At 40.0% G+C, this 18,825-nt stretch overlaps 1 protein-coding gene across 30 annotated transcripts in view; it reads right to left on the bottom strand.

Moving 5' to 3' along the window:
* Dock9 (dedicator of cytokinesis 9) overlaps positions 1-18,825 on the bottom strand; it is a 260,000-nt gene that overhangs the window by 32,667 nt on the left and 208,508 nt on the right. For 17 of the 30 annotated variants that reach the window (XM_074043061.1, XM_074043075.1, XM_074043078.1 and 14 more), the window contains 7 exons: positions 18,568-18,704; positions 11,043-11,158; positions 5,169-5,306; positions 4,876-5,058; positions 3,245-3,358; positions 2,910-3,125; positions 544-601 (listed from right to left, as the gene is read on the bottom strand). In XM_074043061.1, coding sequence (XP_073899162.1) covers positions 544-601; positions 2,910-3,125; positions 3,245-3,358; positions 4,876-5,058; positions 5,169-5,306; positions 11,043-11,158; positions 18,568-18,704 — 962 coding nt within the window. Of the gene's footprint in view, positions 1-543; positions 602-2,909; positions 3,126-3,244; positions 3,359-4,875; positions 5,059-5,168; positions 5,307-11,042; positions 11,159-18,019; positions 18,064-18,567; positions 18,705-18,825 lie in introns of all 30 variants that reach the window. The other 13 variants (XM_074043083.1, XM_074043067.1, XM_074043072.1 and 10 more) reach the window with 2 other exon arrangements.

Here is an 18,825-nt window from a genome sequence, read left to right as displayed (position 1 = left end):
TCTACAAACGAATGTCACCCATGGGGCTGTACTGATTTGGAAGTGGAAATGAGCAAGTGGGGTTTAACCAGAGGAAGCATGAGAGAATTCATGCTTCCTTCCTCCCACTAGGAAGTGTGGTTGCCTCCTCACACATAAAGCAAATCGGGCTGTGTTCCAGAAAATCTGTCTACTACCTTCCTGCCACAACTGTTTTTTGATTGATAAAGAGTTACAGTGGGAATTATCTTAACGGAAAATAAAATCTTTTCAGCTCTGGATTGGCTAGTCAGGGACACACCGATCAAAGCTCATGAACTGGTTTTTGCAGAATGAGTCAGCAGTAAGAGGCTGTATGGCAACATGCCATTTACTTTTCTTCTTAATACTGACGTTTCTGCTGTACCCAAGTCAAGCAAATGTCAAGTCAGGGAATAAAATAATGAACATGCTTTGTACTCCCACACATCTCCCACCTCCAAATCTGCCTAAATGGCTCTCAGCTGTCTTTGTTGATTTGTACAGTTTTATACTCATTCAAAAAATACAGAAATCATTCTTTACCTTTCCGTGTGAGATATTCTGCCACCAAGGCTGTGACGTGGACATAGCACATTGCTGCCTGAAATAAAAGACATGCCTCAGAATCAGCATTTATAATAGCACATGTAATGAAGGTATGTGCTTTTATTAGGTCTGAAGGCACCAACCAGCAATTAGAATAGCCAACATCTCACCTTTGAAAAAAGGGGAGCCACTGATAAAAGCTGAAAATTTAAAACTGAGAAGTGAGACAAATGGCAGTAAATTTGCTATTCTGTTTCTACTTACAATCATTACATTTTAACATAAAAGATAAAGCCAGGATTTTTTTCTTACCATACCTAAGGTTTCAAAATCATTTCTCTTAAAGCAAAAAGAGGATTGTTTGAAGAAAAAGCATGCTTCTTAGATTCTGAGAGAATGACTCAAATTCCAGGTGCTAACATAACTTAAAAAAAGTGAGGCTGCAATTTTTTCCAAACACACAATTCTAATTATAAATTTTGGGCAGGTGGTGTAGCTTAGTAGTACAGCATGTGCTTAGCATGGCCTTGGCTCAACACTATAAAATCTTAAAATGAGAGGAAAAAGTAAATTCTTTTCACCAAGTTGCCAAGTTGTTATAAAATCAAAGCCAGCTGTTGGAAGTGAAGGCGTGGCAAGGTTCTAATGCATGAGGCCCACACTACATGGTGTCCTTACCTAGCCCACACATATCTTCAGAGGCTGCTTGACGTACGTGTGTGTAAATGTGTATCGGCAGCACAGCAAGCACTCTGCCTGTGCAAAGTGTGTGGAGGAAAGTCTGTCAGGGTGTTAGACTCACTACACTGTCTAATCCTAAGAGGTGGTGCTCACACTAACATAGTTTATCCCTCTCTACAGTGTACAGTAAGAAAGTAAACACACAGCACAGCCATGCAAATATGTGATGGTTTACTGCACAAGTGCACAATACCAGACCTGGTGTGAGCAACAAAAATCCTTATAAATAAGCTGCCTTATTCCCTAATCTACAGAGGGTACTGGACTGGATATTGTCTTCTCAAAATTCCTGATCTTCCTGGGACTTCAGACTGTGATGTTAGGTCTGTTGTAGATGGGAGTTAAAATGAAGTCATGCTAGTATTGGGTGAGCCTAAATTCAGGGCTATCATAAAAAAGGAAAAACACAGGAATACAGACATAAGGGAGGATGCCATGTAAGAAACGATGCGTCTACGGGTCAATGGACAACAGGGAATACCAGCAACACAAAGACCCACAAGAAAAGCAAGAAATGGATTCTCCCCTGGGATGTTCAGAAAGCAAGCACTACTGATACCCTGATTTTGAACTTCAGCCTCAAAAACTGAGAAAATAAATTTCTGTTGTTTTAAGCTACCCAGTTTGTAGTATTTTGTTATGGCAGCCCAAGAAAGCTGATGCAGAGGGACAACTGAGGCTCAGTGAATTGTTCCTTCTTTTTAAAAGATATCTGGCCCATACAAGTCATTTTACAAAGTCTTAAATTCTAAGAACTGAATTCTGAGAATAGTACAAAAAGCTATTATTACTACTATTTATTTTTCATAATGGCCAAAGCGTAGTTTTGGTTAAATTTATAGCCAAATGGAATTGTCATGATATATGTACCTTTTAGCATACTGGACTCCTTAAGTAGTAAAAATAGTTACATAAATTTTTCCGACTTGGAATATAGTTTTGATAATTGAAATAATTATGGAAGTTTCAAAGTCCAAGTGTGCTTGCTTTGGCAATACTGGTATCATACTTAAATGTCTCAGGCACAAATTCTGTGTTCTAAATACAGAACCTGTGGATAGTCTATTGTTTCCCTTAATTTCCCATGTTACAAGCAAAGTCACCAAGTCATAGAGGGGTTAAAAAAAAGCAGCTCAAAGTCAGAGTTGGGAAATGTGAGATCTTAGATTCAAAGTCTGTCTCTGGAGCTCAACATCCAACTCCCAGCCATGCTCTGTATAGATGGGAACACTTGAATCTGTACTGAATTCACAAAAGAAGAAAGTGATGCCCTATCATTACTCCAGTAACAGGAAAAATCAGTTTTATCATAAAATAGCTAACATTTAGAACTACAAAGGAATTCTGATGTGGAAACTGGTGTGTAATTTAAGAAGCAGGCAATTATCTAGGTATGTAGACATATCCCCTTACAATCTGTTTTAAATTATCAAAATGTTCAGGTAACTATGAACTCAACTTGAGTCTATTTCTCATATTAAAGCTTGGTTTAAAGTACCACACAGTTTTAATTGGCTTCTTTTGGCTAATGGCACAATTTCCCTCAAACTGGCTTCTGTAATTGAATAGGGTGTAACTGGTTTTCTCAAAAACCCAGATAAGAGGTTGACAGAGCTACTCACCTCTGAGAGATCCCCATTTTTGACGTGGATCCTGGCCATGCTGTCAAGCCATGTCTTCCTGAGCTCAGGGGTGCTAGCATAGGACTTAGCCAGGCTGTACTGGAGATCCACCAGCATCTCTGGGTCATTTTCATGCTCCTTCATCTGGGCTGTGGCCATCAGGACTGTGCGTATCCTCTTGGTCAAGTCCTTCACATCAGAGGAGAAGCTGGTGTGCTAAGCCAAGGGACAGAGAAGGAAGGACACATGACTTTCACCACTTTCTGCCTGACACATGCACAGTGCATGATGAGGCAGTCTAAGGGGTGAAAGGTAAAAGGAGGTGGGCCACTCACCTTGATGAGCCGGTCACTGTTGGCACAGTTGTTGATGATGGACAAAGACTGCTGGAATCTGGTCCCCCCAATGCCAACAACGTCTGCAATCAGCTGGCTGACGGAAATGATGACCTTAGGGACACAGAAACATGACCGAATCAGTTCACACTCAGACGACATTCCAGGCTCACTTTGTGCTCAGTTAGGATGTGCATGAGGCCAGTGCAAAGCTGGGATGCTTGGAGCTGGGACCATGCCAGTGTGGAAAAAATGTCTCAGTCTTTTTTGCCACTTCAAAAATTACTCCAGAATGTGATTTTGTTTTCCTGATGAATTTCATGTGCAAGAAAATGCTAATCAGGAGAGTATAGAAGAATATGAAACAGATAACCCCTTCACCTGAATAGCTGAGAAAAAGAAAGATTTTATTATTTACCTCCCCAGGTTTTATTTTGAGCTCATAGGTATTCACTAGGTGACTAGTCACATGCAGTTTTACCAGAACATGTTCATGTTAACTGTGTAATAGGGAGTTTGCCCTTTCTTGAGTCTGTGAATAGCACTGCCTTGACCCAGTTGCTTAAGCTCAAAATGGAGACCATCCTTCCCTCATCAGACCCAGGTAGAGTCAGTCACTAAGTTTTGTCAACTCAATGCCTCCTTGCTTTCAATCTCATCATCCTCATACAGGATACCATCCTCTCTGTCCTAGAATTGACAACAGTCTTCTCTAGCTAACGTCTAGACTCCCACAATCTTTTCTTAATACTAGAGTCCAGGAGATTCCTCCAAATATGCAATAATTTAGACATGCAACAATGTGTGCTACTGAACTTATCACCTGTATTTTAAATTCTACACTGAGGAACTTCTCCAGTTCCCCAGGTGGGTGATTGTCATCCATGGCCTGGACATATTCACTACTGCTACCCTCTCTTCATCCTTCAGGTCCTCTGAAAAGCCTCCCGTCTTCAGGATCTCTAGTCAGACACTCCTTCTGGTACACTCAAGTTCCTCTATAGGGCACTGGCTACATCACACTGTAAGGGCTTTGGGTTTTTCTGGCACCTCAATCTGACTGTACACTTTATAGGGCCAGGAGAGCATTCTCTACTGTCATGAAACCTAGCATGCAGTATGTGGATAATGAATTCTGCTTCAAAAAAGGAAAAAATGCATAGATGGAGAAGGAACCCCTACTAGGTGTTCTCAGAAAAAGCATTTAAAAAATACAAAGGACTTGTCATTACCTTGGCTGGTTCTCAGAACAGAGAATTTAGGATGTTTTAACTCTGGAGAGACATCAGGTGTGTTCGGAAATAAAAGGCAGAAAAGAACTACTTTGGGCTTTTGTTTCATACCGAGGATGTTTACCATTCAGCATCCTCACATAGGATCTGCCATTTCTTGATTCAACGAAATTTCAGTTAGTCCAAAATTGATTCAATATTTAAATCAAGTTACCAACAGAAATACATCTGGGCCAAGGTCTTATAGTATAGAGCATGAAAGAAACCACACCATTAAATGTGACTTCTCAATTTTGCAATACTTATGATGAGCTAAGTTGGTACATGTGACACTCAGTCTCTTGCTAAAATAGGATTCTACCAAGTAACTTATGTACTGGAAAGCTAAACCACACTCACTTGCAAGTGTGTCCGGACAAAGGACTTCTTCCCGGTGTAGTCGAAGTTGTTCCTCATCAGAAAGTAGAGCAGCTGGGATGCCTCGGTTCGGATGGAGCTCAGCTTGGAGTTACAGCACTTGAGAATCTCATAGCACAGAGCAGCACACATGTCTGCTCTCCCTTCATAGAATGTTGAGGGGAACTAGACAGGACACAAGGCAGACATAGCACAGCAAGGTTAGCGCTCAGTAATGTTCCTTTCAACTTTGGGTAGAAGGGAAACTTGTGACCAGCACCAATGGAGCAACTTACCTTATAAATTAATGACCTTAAGGCAGTGAAGACATTTCTTAAAGCCGTTTCAGACTGATGTTTTTGAAGAAAACACAGGTAGACATCAAAAACCTTTTTCATGAGAGGATTATGTCCATGGTCGGCCAAGAGCTGGTTCTTAAAATACACATTGAGAGCACATAAGACATACCTGGCATCTTTAGAAGGTTTCATACAATTTTCAGGCTCAAATATCATATTTTCCAAGCATTAAGACAACTTATAATTTAAACAAATTCTACTATGAGTCCTCTAGGAAAGCAGAGTGCTCCTGTAAAACAAATAAATCTGTGAACAGTACAGTTCATAGGAGTACTGCTGCTTAGTATGGACTGAGTTTCTACTTATTTACTTATTATTACTATACATCAGCAGCTGATATAGAACTAATTTTTGTAAGATCTTGATTCAACAGAGGAGTGTCATTACAGTTGTTAGACAATTAATGGGCAAGAAAGAATTCAAAAGTAAGCAACGTAAAGAAGGTCCTCTAAAAGTAAGGTCCTTCCCCAGCCAGTCTTCCCAGGCATTCTGCTAAACTATTGATAATCAGACGGCTTGGTAGAGTGAGACATGTACAGGCTTTTGTCAGGCGCCACTTAACATGTGCATGGATTTTCACAGGTAAACTGAACCTCAGCATTCTCACCTGTAAAACAGCAACTCTAAAACTGACCTTGCATAGCTACTGTGAAGAACTGAGGTCATATACTTTGGTCTAGCTCAGTAAATAGGTGGCTGGCAGGACTTACCACCCAGGGCTACATTTCATGGATTTTATCAGACAAAACAAGAGGCCGGATACAGTGGTTCATGCTTGTCATCTCAGCTACTTGGGAGGCGAAGATCAGGAGAATCATGCTCGGGGCCAGCTTGGGCAAAAACTTGATGATACCCCATACTAAGCCGGGTGTGATAGCATGTACCTGTGTCCCAGCTATGTGGGAAGCTGTAGGTAGGAGGATCTGAGGCCAGCCCAGGCAAAAATGCAAGGCTCTATCTGAAAAATAACTAAGCAAAAAATGGCTGTGGTGTGGCTCAAGTGGTAGAGGGACTACTTTAGCAAACATGATGCTGAATTCAACCCTTAGTATGACCAAAAGAAAAAAAAGAGCATCACAATTAATTGCTGCCAATCATTCTTCAAACTTCTTTCATCTCAGCAGAAAATCCACACTCATGTAGCTCCCATCAGCTGCTAAATGCACACGGCAGCTGCAGGTGCAGCCCAGCAAAAAGTCAGCATGGAGCTTAATGTCCAGATAGGGGCTGAACCAGAGAGTGCAATCTTTAAATAAGGCGAGACCGGCTGAACGAAGGTGTGTGTTTGGGAAGGATATGCGAATGCATTTTGCTCAAGGAGGCAAAAATGATTGTAATAAAAAATGTCAAGAGACTGGTATCTCTAGCCAAATGAACAGATAATTTATGTTTAAATAATTTTGATATACAGCAAATTATGGTTGGAGTCAGAGTCTCAAAGCAAAATTTACCTCATCTTATTGTTGGAGAGAAAATCTGACTCAAGGGAAAAATTATTTTTTTCGGTGCAGTGAGTGTGGATGAATCACAGCTGGTAGAACACCTGGAATTCAGTGATCTTCATATCATGAAATACTGGAGCACCAAACTGAATTACATCATGTAAAAAAGGAACAATTTAAAGAGCAGAAAATGTGACTAATTAAATGAATATAGAATTCTCAACTATGAATGACTGTGACACACACACACACACACGCACATGCACGAGAAACTGCTTACAAGTTTTCCTGGCAGCGAGCACTATGTACCTAGGAATCACAGTTTGGGCCTTGCTTTTCATGATACATTTACTGCCCTAATGATGGCTGGGTTAAGGGGTGGAGGGTCTGCAAAGGAGCTTTCACTTCGTGAGCACTCTGCTGGAGCTACCCAGGAGAGGTGGAATCACAAGAGGTGATCACAAAAATTGCTAAGACCCAGTAGTTCTGCTGTCTGACTAGGTCCTTGTCTCCAGGTTCTTACTATTTGTGGTAACTTTCTCCTCCTTCTACTGTCTGGTCAAGGCTTTTGCTTCCCATTTCAGGATTTAGTCCTCTTTAGCAAGAATGAAATAAAAGCTCATTTACATTAAGATGCAAATATTCTTTCATTTAAAGGGGTAAAGAATTTTTATCCTGGACACAACCCTACTTTACCAGTTATCTTCCTTTATTTTCCAATCAGACTTCCCTTTTTTCTGTGTTTCTCTGCTGCTTTCTCATCAACCAGAGTATGACACACACTAAATGCAAACATACCTTTGAACATTGAGAAAGGCCCACAGGGGGAAAAAAAAAACCAAATTCCCATTAACTTCTCCACTCAGAAATAACCTCAGGTAATCATGTACTAATCGTTTTCATTGTTAGAGGATGCAAAATTTTCATTTATGAAATGAAACGAGACACTCAAATAACACACAGGCATGACTTATTTCTAGCAATGAAGTGGAGATTAATGCTCCAGGGACCATCTATAACAGGTTCAAGTTTGACTGCTGTAACAGTCTCAGGGTGCTTACAGGAAAGGGCCGTCCAGGGACCAAATGCTCAGTATCAAGGATTCCTAAAGACTCAGGAACAAAGAGGAAAACAAACTTTAAATCTTGGGTCAAAAGGAGACACATGAAACAAAGTTACTTAAGACAGCAAAGTCTTCTCCAAGCACATGGTATTTATTTTTCTATAGAAATTACTTAGAGAAAAGAGTTACCTCAGTTCCAGCAGCCTGCTGGTCACTACGATGACCCAAGTCTCATGCGACTACATCAGCCTTGGGTGCTTAAACCAGAGCACAAATGGCCCCTGAGGCAGGTCTCCATGTGCACCTTGCTCTTTTAGTTCCTAGTGCTCCCTATGGTTATGTACTTGCTCTCACTGTGCAGTTCAAATTTTAAAAAAAGACACTAAGTATAATTGCTAAAAATAAGTTTTCAGATTAAATTTGTGAAAATGTTTAAAATATTAGAAAGTATTAAAAGGTCTACCTAGGTTTGAGATTAATAGATATTGTAAGACAACCACAGAAAAATCACATTTTTCTGCAGGTAACTACCTCAGTTTACTCTTTAGGTACTGAGTAAGATAAAATATTAAAGTGCCCAAGTGTAGTTGGTACCTGGTAAGTTCTTGGTAACTTTCTTTTCTCTGTATGAAAGGTAATTACAATACTTTGATATTCACTCATCTATCTCTTACACTTAAACACACACACACACACACCACTCCCTGACCTTTGGATAAGCAAAATTGTATAGTGATCATGGGCGAATTTCCTAACCTGTCCTGCCTCAGTTTCCTCATCTGTAAAGTGGGAGTAATGAGATCTACAGGCAGGGCTATTGTGAAGATTAATGCCTAAGATGCAGAAGGCACTCAATAAATAGCAGCAAGCTAATATAATAATAACCAGAATTCAGGGCTCAAATATCTTCAAACATTTAATCTTATTAAGAAATTTGGATTGTCTCTGACAACTCACTAGACATGGTCAATTAAAAGAGTCAGTATGACAGGGCTCCATCTGTGGAAGATCTGTTCCTTGCACAGAATAAGGTCAACTAACTTACTTTTTTCTTTTTGGTTGAACTGAGGTTTGAACTCAGGACTTCACATTTGTAAAATAGGTGTTCTACCACTTGAACCACACCTCTAGTCCGTTTTGCTGTGGTTATTTTGGAGATGGGGTCTTGAGGGGTCCTGAACCGTGATCCTCTCAGATCACTCTGCCTCCCAAGTACCCAGCTCTAACTCCCTCTTACAGTCCTTGAGACGCTCTGACAGGTGCTTCCACTGTGCAAATAATGGGCCAAGGAAGCTCCCAGTGGCTGCTGTGCCATTGGCCTCAGGTGCCAGTGACTCTGAGGCAGGTAAGCCTGACGTGCCATATGGCCTGACATCTGGCGATGCCAAAGACTGCACCTACAACATCTTCCACTTCAGGTGGAGTGCTGAGCTTTACACAGAGGGCATACAAAGGCTGGCAGTGCTCACCCTGTTCCAATGTCTTGGCAATCAGGACAGAGGCAGGGGGCCCTGTGAAACCAGTGCTTGATGCAAAACTAGAGGGAGCCTGAGCTCCTACTATGTTCCAGCCCCAGGGTGGATGTTTTCAGAGATTTCACATTTGCACCTCCACCTTATACAGTAGGCATAGCTGTCATGTTTTAGGTAAGGAAATCAGGACTGAAAGCAGACCCAGTCCAAGGCTGAAAAGCTGGCAAAGGATAGAGGTGGAATTTGACTTCTGCTGTCTCCAAGTGTACCAGAGCCCGATATGCACCAGCAATGTGCAAAGGCCCTTTCTAGGGACATCTCACTCAAAACTCACAATGGCCCCGTGCGCCGGACCTATTTTCCAATCTTACAGATCAGAGTACTAGGTCTGGTTACATCAAGTATTTTCCCCAAAGGCATTCATTCAGCTCATAAAGTCATGACCAGCTTTCATCAACAATCATCAGATGACACTTCTTTCTTGGGATTCAGAACCTACTTGGTGACCAGACATTTGGAGACCTGGAACCCTGACAAATATCTTTCTTGAACATTAGGCAAGCAATGGCAAGGAGGCTAGCTGAGAGCTGCAGGCTACCCAGTGAGAAACTGTCACCATTCTCAGGTGCCACCCAGGATGCACGTGTGCAGCCCATGTGCCTGCTCTGCATACTTCCTGCTGGTGTGCATGGTGGGGCCCAGGCAGGGTAGAGAGACATAGCACCACAACTACCCTGGGCTAAAGGATTTGTGCTCAGCACTGACACATGTGTGCATGGCCAAACATTCACATTCAGAACCTTAACTACTTTTGTATAACAGACTTTGACAAGAAAACTACCCAAAAGAAAACAGAGGTTCCAAAACTTTTTTGATGTTTCTAGTATAGCTATTATTCTCAAGCTATGGAATTTGGGTCTCACGCCCAAATTCTGCCACCCCAGACTCTTTCCACCAAGGTTTGTGTTTTCTCATCCCTCAATTAGGCTCCTAGTAACAATGCTTTTTGAGAGACATAGCAGTGTGGCTGCTGAGGTGAATAAAGGTATGCGAGGTATGCTATAATAAAGTGACATGATATCAGGGTCACTCTTTTTACTTTCCCTAGTAAAGAAATGTGTAAGTAAGTAGTTGGGATAAGTAAAACAGAAAATGTCTTTGGTTGTATTTCCTAAATACCCTTGGAATTAAACATACTTCCAGTATTCATAGCATTTTCATACAAACTCATACTAACCCTTTCTATGCTAGAAATTGAAGTAATCATTAAGTGACAGAAAAAGTTAGATTCCTAAGCAAGTGAATGACTTCAAGAACCCAATTCCAACTATTTGAATTGTTATTTGCTAAAACTTAAAAACAAGACAAAAAAATCTTTCATTTCTTATCCCTGATTTATTTCCTTTTGTAACAAATAAAAAATTGAAAAAGATTAATGAGTTTGCATTGATTGTTCCTCTCTGTACACATCTAATTTTAACTGCTGTAACATCTGCATATATTTAAAGACAACTGGCAGAAACGCCTGAAGAGGTTTGCATATCATTATGATATGCAGGAGATATGCTTTCCTCTAGCTGGAAGTTAACTGCCTCCACAGACCATTTCTGCCATTTCCAAATGCGTGGTCCAGTTAAGCTTTTGTGTATTACAAGGAATTCAAGCCATCTACTCTGAAAAAGTTTTATTAAATGATTTTAAGGATTTACAGCAGCAAAAACAGTTAAAGTATATATAACACCGCCCCACCCCCATATGTTTGTGCAGGCTGAGCTTAATAAACCGAATGGATTTAACAGGTAAACTCTGACCATGAACACTGTTTAATACAAACCTTGAATGCCAGTGTAAACAGGGAAAGGGTGTCCAGGGCCGTAAGACAAACCTCAGTAGCAATGTTGGCTTCCAGGAGGGACTGGTGAAGAACGTCTGCATCTGAATGGCCATAGCCTGTATGAATTACAACACAGATTATTGCCCAGCACTTCACAAAGCAACGCTGGCAGCTGGGAGAGTCACAGTCAACTTTTGATTATCTACAGGAAGTCCCCTTCTGGGGCCTTGTTTCTCTGTTTATCTTCGTTTTCTGGGGGGAAGGAGTAGTATAAGTAATGTTCCCATTAATTATGAATCTTTGTCAATTGTGGAGGGGCAATGACAACAGCAAACATTTATTGTGTGCTTGACATGTAACAGCCACGATTCTAGGAACTTCACATGTACTATCTCATTTAATCCTTCAGTAGCTATGAAGTATGCACCTTATTAAATCCTTTTTTGCAGATAAGGAAACAGAGGCACAGAAAGGCTAAATTACTCATCATATGGGTAGTAAACAGAGAAGCCAGGCCTGGCACAAGACAGGCAATGGTCAATTCAGCCACTTGACTGAGCTGTCAGAATGGTGGCAGTGCTGAGAAAGAGTGAGATTTCCCAAGCTTCCCACATAGACAGAGGCAGCAAAACAGCACAGGGGTTAAGAAAATAAACTTGACATCAGGTTTCTGGTTGCTGAATCCAACTCCACCAGTTACTAGCTGTGTGACACTGGGCAAGTTACTTTATACCTGAGTTTCCTCATCTGTAGAATGGAGTAATGGTATCTACCTCAAAGGGTGGGGTATCTACCTCAAAGGGTGGCGGTGAGGATTAAATCAGTTAATATATGTGAAGTTCTTAGGATGGTGCCTGGTACACAGTGAGCACTATAAAAGTGTCAAATCAGTTACATCAAGATCTGTATTACTAGCTAGAATCACGAATGATAACCAAGAGTTGACTGCACTGTGAATAGTTTTCTACTTTCTTTAATAAAAAGCACAAAAGCCAAAATGTTTGAAAGAAATGTTTAAGAAAAGCAAAAGACTTGAAGACTCTAGCCTAATCATACATAATTTAAATACAAACTGAAATCTTCTATAGGGGCTGCAAAATGAGTTTAGTTCTGATATAAATGCAGTTTGACATACAATTTGAGATATTAAATTATGACATGGTTTGCATTAGCAGAAATACAAACAGGGATGCAAAGATGTTACAGTATTGATCTAGATTACACAGAAAGATGGCAACATAGTAAAACATGATGTAATGTCTTTCTCTAAGGAGTGAAAAGAAGTCAACACTTACTAACTGATAATTTTCTGAATACTCCAGAGAGGAGGACATTTGCATATAGATCAGGAAAATGCAGTACAGAAAACCTAGGAACTTTTTTGAGACCACTAACGGGGAAAAAAACCAGAAGCTACACTCCAAATTTTATCCAGGTTATTGTATCAAAGTACACATTAGCCAGAAAAAAGAAACTGGCATGACATCACTCTGACTTAAATAACTGTTAGAGTTATGGAATAGTCTTTTAAAGGCCACAAAAAGATCTTTAAAGCTAAAAAAGTGCTTTTATCCAATGTGGCTTTTACAAAGGAGTTCTGAGGGCTGCACTACTTTTACTCTGTGGCAGAGCCAATGTCTCTCTGTAGTGAGGAGATACAATGCACTTAGAACTGTGCTAGTTCTATTTACGTTTCTTTTTCATTTTTGGATAAGAACTCTCCTAGAGAAAAGAAGGACATTTAAGATACTAATATTAACTGTGATGGCTTTAAATGAGCCAAGGCATTACTTAGATCAGTGAGGTTTGGTAGGATACAGAGATACTGAAAGAGGAAAATAAACAGAGTGATCACTACTATTAAAGTGATGGCAAGAGGGGACCAAAAAACCAAAAACAAACAAAAAACACAATACCTGTTATTAGTCCAACCAAAATTTTCACACAGGTCAAAGGGACATTTTATAGAGGGCTGCCATTTGCCCCAAATGAGCATTAGTCTGGGTTAGATTCTAACAAGGAACTTGGATTAGTGATTATTCACATTTCTTTCTCTGCACAAAACTATCCTTTTCTCTCTCTAGGAAAGCTATTGGTTAAGTGTATCCAGTGAACCATTACAAATGCAACGGCCAGCACTCAGGAATTCTCACAGGATTTACCTACTCCTAGCTGAAAGTCTGGAATTAGAATTTGGGTACATATTGTTTAAAAAACATATGTAACCAATGTGCTATGCTAATTAAGTTATTATGTAATTATATATACACATATGAAAATGCAGAGATGACATAATTTCTCTAAGTTCTTACATCATCCATAAGCCATAATACCATCTATGGACTCTTTAAGATTCAGACTCATGTAGAAAATCAGTCTGCTTTTCTCTGAGTCATACAGGAATCTAAAAGAAATGGTTCTTCTTGCCACAATTTGTCATATTGTGCTTTTCCTTAAACTGTTAAAAAATGAGAATTCCTGAGCTGGTGTTATTTTTAAAAATCCATTAAAAAAATAGCAGCACAGAAAGACTGTTTTCCAGAGACTGGAAACAGTTTGTCTCAAGGCAAAGCTTTGGAACAAAGCTGTGTATGAGGGAAGACTGTAACTGTGCTACAGAACATAGAAAAATAAAACTGAACTGGTAAATCCAATAACATGCTTTTAAGACAGAGAAATTTTGTTAAATAAAAGATTAGTAATTTCTTGGAAGCAGATTCTAACCCCAGCAGATAAGGAGTGTAACAATGTTGATTTCCACTACGGGGCAGCAGTGCCATAGAACACTGCAGTGATTTCCTCCACCCCTACTGGTCAGGGATGGGGGCAGCCTGGCATGCATGCTGTGGGCTGTTGGGAGTCCTTAACTTTTATGGCTAAAATTTACACAATTTTCATTTCCACTGTCACTCTGACAAAAAAGACTTATTTTTAAAAAGCAAAATATTTTGAACACTCCAGTAAAAAAATGAGATCTCCCCTGTGTCATCTGCTGTGTTTAGATTTAATTAACCTTACTCTATTTCATAAATTCATCCTACCTGAATAGCTCAACTTAACAATGCTGACCACACCTGTAAACTTTTCCTTCCTCCCCACTGACATGGCATCAGAGGTGATGCAGGGGGGCAGGGCAAAAGTCTCTATCTTTTCTGATAGTCAAAGGACCTTTGGAATAAAGAAGTCAGACCCATAGTCTCATAAGATGTGCTTCCATTCTGATAGCTGTCTTTCCTTTATAAAACAAAAAAAAAATTTTTTTTTTCAGTGCTGGAGTTTGAATCATGGTTTCATGCTTGCTAGGAATGTGCTCTACCACTTGAGCCATACCTCTAGCCTATGGACCACAATTTAAATGTAGAAAAAGTAATGTTTCATGAAAAAATGCAAATACTGAGTGACAAGAAATATTCTTGTTGAAAAAATTATCCAAATGTGGAAGACCCACTCTCTTTGACATTAACTCATGGTGTATGGCTTTATCAAGTATAAACATTTATGCACTGACAGCTACACGTTTTATTAGTCATTTCCATCCCATTTTTATTACTAAAAATTATTTTCCTCACAGCTGGGCACAGAGAAGAGTGTGATTTGCTACCTGCCCCCTTATTCACACCCAAAGAAAACAAATATGTTCAAAATGATTTGTGGCCATAGTCTTTAAGATAGGAGTTTACACTTTGGGAAGAGGTAGCATGCTATAAGCTTTCTCTTCCCCCTGGAATAACGAAGTTTAATGTGTAGCTATGTCTGAAAATGGTACCTAGTATGAGATATAGATGCAGAACCAAAAACATTTGGTCCAGGCACATGATGCACTCTAAAGTTCTCTTTAAAGACATTTAAATAACTGATGTTAAATGGGCTCGTATCTAACTTTCTCAGTTCTGAGACCCCATCAACTGCAATAAGACCAATTAATGATAAGACTACCATAGTAGACATAATATTAAGCTATATCCTGATTTCAGAAATACTAGAAAATGTACAAAAATGTCTCAGAATCAAAGAAATGGGAGTTTACAAACATTATCCTGAGTGTACTTGTTTAAAGCAGTCAAGTACACTTTACTCAATTTTAATGATATATTATGCACACTTAAAAACTTTAGAAGTTAATTTTAATTCAGAGATGCGTGTATTCTTGGTATTTTTCTTATTAATTCATATCACATGCAAATGCATACTGATATGCATTTAACCATCATTCATTCAGTCTCTTATTTGTGCTTCATAGGTACCAAAGAATTTCAGAGCTACATGGGGCCTCAAGAGCCAGGTTGTCCAATTCCTCACACAAAGTTCCAAGACCAGGACAATAACCCCCACCAGGGCCTCACCCATTCTGTTTTCTCACCCCAGCTGCAAGTGCCCACACCAACTTACGGACAGCTCAGCAGATGCCATGCCTGAGAAGTTCAGTTAGAAAATACTTTCTGACCTGAAACTGAATTCTCTTCTACTTGACCCAATGATCTTAAATTGCCTCGTACATGGGGTTACATGAGTTATAAATATTCTTCATAAATTCCTACCTCTTGGTTGGCTTTCCCTCCTATCATAATGGTGGGAAATATGAATTATCATGAAAATTAATACATTCCTAGAACAACCTATAACATCGATGCAAATACAAAGTGTTTATATATATTAATCTGTATCATATATATACAAATATATTTGTGAATGTATCACTTATTTGCAACCACTTTTCACTTAATTTCCTCCTCGTTGGTGTGTATATGTTTTATACTCTCAATCACTCTCAACTTGTCCTTTGGCACAAATCTCTTCTGATATACAATGAATTCAAATTACAGAAAATAGGTCAACGCCTAAGTGTTTTAAAGATTTACTGTTGATATACCTGGGCAATGACCCAAACAACAAACTGGTTCTTTAAATCTGTTTTCAAATAACTGAGAGTGTTTGGCCACAGGAGGATTTACCATTTTCATGATTTTTCTATCAAAATTGAAGAGTTAAAATTAAGTCCCTGCTAGGGTTACATATGGTGTCTTTTCCCACATCCCACTCTCCGCGGGTGTTGGGGACGGCATAGGATGCTGCAGATGGTCAGACCTACAGAGAACTGATTCTCACAGGCCTCTGCTGCTCCCTGCTGGCCAAGCTGAGGTCTGACAACGCATAAAGAAATAGAGGAAATAGATAAAGCAGATGTACAGGGACTTTTCTTAATTTTATTCTTTTCAGGAATAAATTCCCTTTACAGTCTTGGGTATCTCTGGCAGACCTCTCACATATTGGGTCTACATTATATTGGTTGGCCCAACAGAAGGTATTGTATTTATTGTTAAATAAGATTTTTTGAAAGAGACATATATGGACACAAATTTCCGATAGAACTAGGTACAGATGTACACAAACAAGTGTGTGTGTGTACACACACACATATAGGCATGTTCACACATATACATGTGTATACATAATCCAATATACATTTCCTTCTCATGATTTTTGGTCAAGTTCCACGTGGAGCTTGAAAGGTGGCAGAAGAAAAGGCTGAAGCCACCAAACACTAACCAGAATTAGACATGGAAAGGAAGACTGAGTTCTAGGAGAAGATACGATAATTTAGGAGACATTAGAAACAACTCAGGCTGAGGAAGAATTGTAGAAACACATGTGAAGGCTGAAGGAGTCAGCAAAACACTATTTTCTGGCACGACAGGAGAAAATGTAACCAAAGACATGTGCCACTAGAAACTGATGGAAGCAAAAACGAGATGGAAGAGGAGGGAGGCAGGAAGACAGGATACTCTGTGGGTAGCAGGAAGAGAGAATGGAAACCAACCATGCCAACAATGTGGCTTTTGGCAGCAGTGTGCAGCCAGCTGTCTCTCCCCGTGATTCAAGCCACCACCACAAGGCCTATTTGCAGGAGGAGCGTCTGCATTTTGGAGCAGATTAAGGTTGGTCCTTTTATTGTTTGTTTTCAGTTTCCTAAACAATTATCTTAGGAGGTAGGGCCTCGGTCTGCTTATGATTTTTTTAAATGCTTCAAGTTTAAGCATTTATTTCAACTGATAGTGAATTAATCTGTGTTACAGAAAAGATCTGGGCAAAGGGAGTCCAGCATATCCCTGGCAACAGAACTCCTTTTGTAGGAAATGTTAGAAATAAAACTCCTGGTTTTGTTTGATTTGACCTTTATCTGCAGAACTAGGGAAAGTCCCCAACAGAGAGGAGATTCAATTATCAAGTACTGTAGCCTTAAATGTGTCACTGAATATACATTCTATAGCTACATGGAAAACTCAGAACTAGCATTTTATGACTATCAGTTCAGTGTGTGGCAGACTGACATAATACTGATTTAAATTAAGCACAGATATTTACAGAGAGGCTGTACCTGCTATGTTTAGCTTTGTTAGGATGAAAATGTGGGAAGCTGCTGTATTTGAATTCAACAGCAGTCCTACTTTAAACTATTACCAGTCCAAGGTGCTGGGAATAGTGTCTTTACTGCAGTAAGAAAAAGGTATGAGAATCGCAGTGATGAAGTCCTATGATTAGAAATGATGGAAAGACATTAATAATCATGTATTAAAGACAGTACTTGGAATGACAATGACTATTAACTAGATAAAACAACTAGCCATGTCACGCTTGGAGAAGAGACGGATTAATTCAGAGAATGCAACTAACAGAAATGAGGCTTATTATGGATGGTCATATTAATTTTTCATGTGCTAACGGCTGATATCTTTAAGGATTTCTGCTTTGAGAAACCCTGAAGTAGAAGAAATGCACAAATTTCTACAAACAGCACATCTGCCACATGCCCCCTGGTGATAGACAAAAGTAAATTAAAAATATGCTACCACGTATTGTCAGGATTCCTATTGTGAAGTTAGGAAAGCCCCAAAGTTAGGAAGGCAAGATGAACAAAAAGGTCTCGGTTTGCAAGTACAGCAGCTTTATAAGCAGACTTCAACCTGATTAAATCTTACCATTGTCTACAGAAATTCCAAGCACACTTGATATCTTTCTCACACTGAAAACACAGAAAAAGTCACTTTGTTATTGGAGGCTTTTCCACACCCTCACAAATTGATTCACGGGCTTTGTTGTCATAGCAGTGTAAGGATTAACACACACTCAGAGCCAGAATGTCAGAATGTGGACACGCTTGATCAATTACATGCACAGGATCTAGAGGGGCAAAAGCAACCTGTCCTAGGTGTTCTCTGGAGGTACAGGAGAAGTCACTGAGAAACTGGTTACTGTCAATGGATCCAAACACTGGAGAGTGTCTGGCCATCAAGGCGGCCGAGTTTGTTTGGGGACTTTTAGGATAGGTGCCGTAGTTGACCGTATTCCACATTATGTCACTCCCTAGTGCTCGGGAGCCTCCTCCAAGAAGGGGGCTGTGCCATGAGCTCTTCATCCTATTTGCTGTGAGCTGGAAGAAAAATCAAGTTGGTGATGTGAAATGGTGTGGCTGGGGCTCTTGCCTCTGAGACGGCTGGCGGTTACGATGGTATGTCATGGGACTTACTGTGGTTAAAAGTGATAGAGTTATCCAGGCTGCCCAGCTGCTGCAATCTGGCATGCATCATTCCTGTTCTGTTACGGGAAACAGGCAATGTCTGAGATTTTCGATCATGAACTATGGGTCCCAACCCCTCCTGGTTCCTGCAACATGAGTGAAATGGGATAGAAGCAAAAGTTAGATGTGTTACTCCGCAGCAAAACGGGAGCATTAGTGAAGCCATGACAAGGCACAGGGGAACAGGGCCACACACTGACCGAGCGC

This window comes from Castor canadensis, chromosome 10 (genome assembly GCF_047511655.1).
Source record: "Castor canadensis chromosome 10, mCasCan1.hap1v2, whole genome shotgun sequence".
Classification (NCBI taxonomy): Eukaryota; Metazoa; Chordata; class Mammalia; order Rodentia; family Castoridae; genus Castor; species Castor canadensis.
The sequence above is the reverse complement of the archived record's forward strand: the minus strand, read 5'-3'. Positions and strand labels throughout refer to the sequence as shown.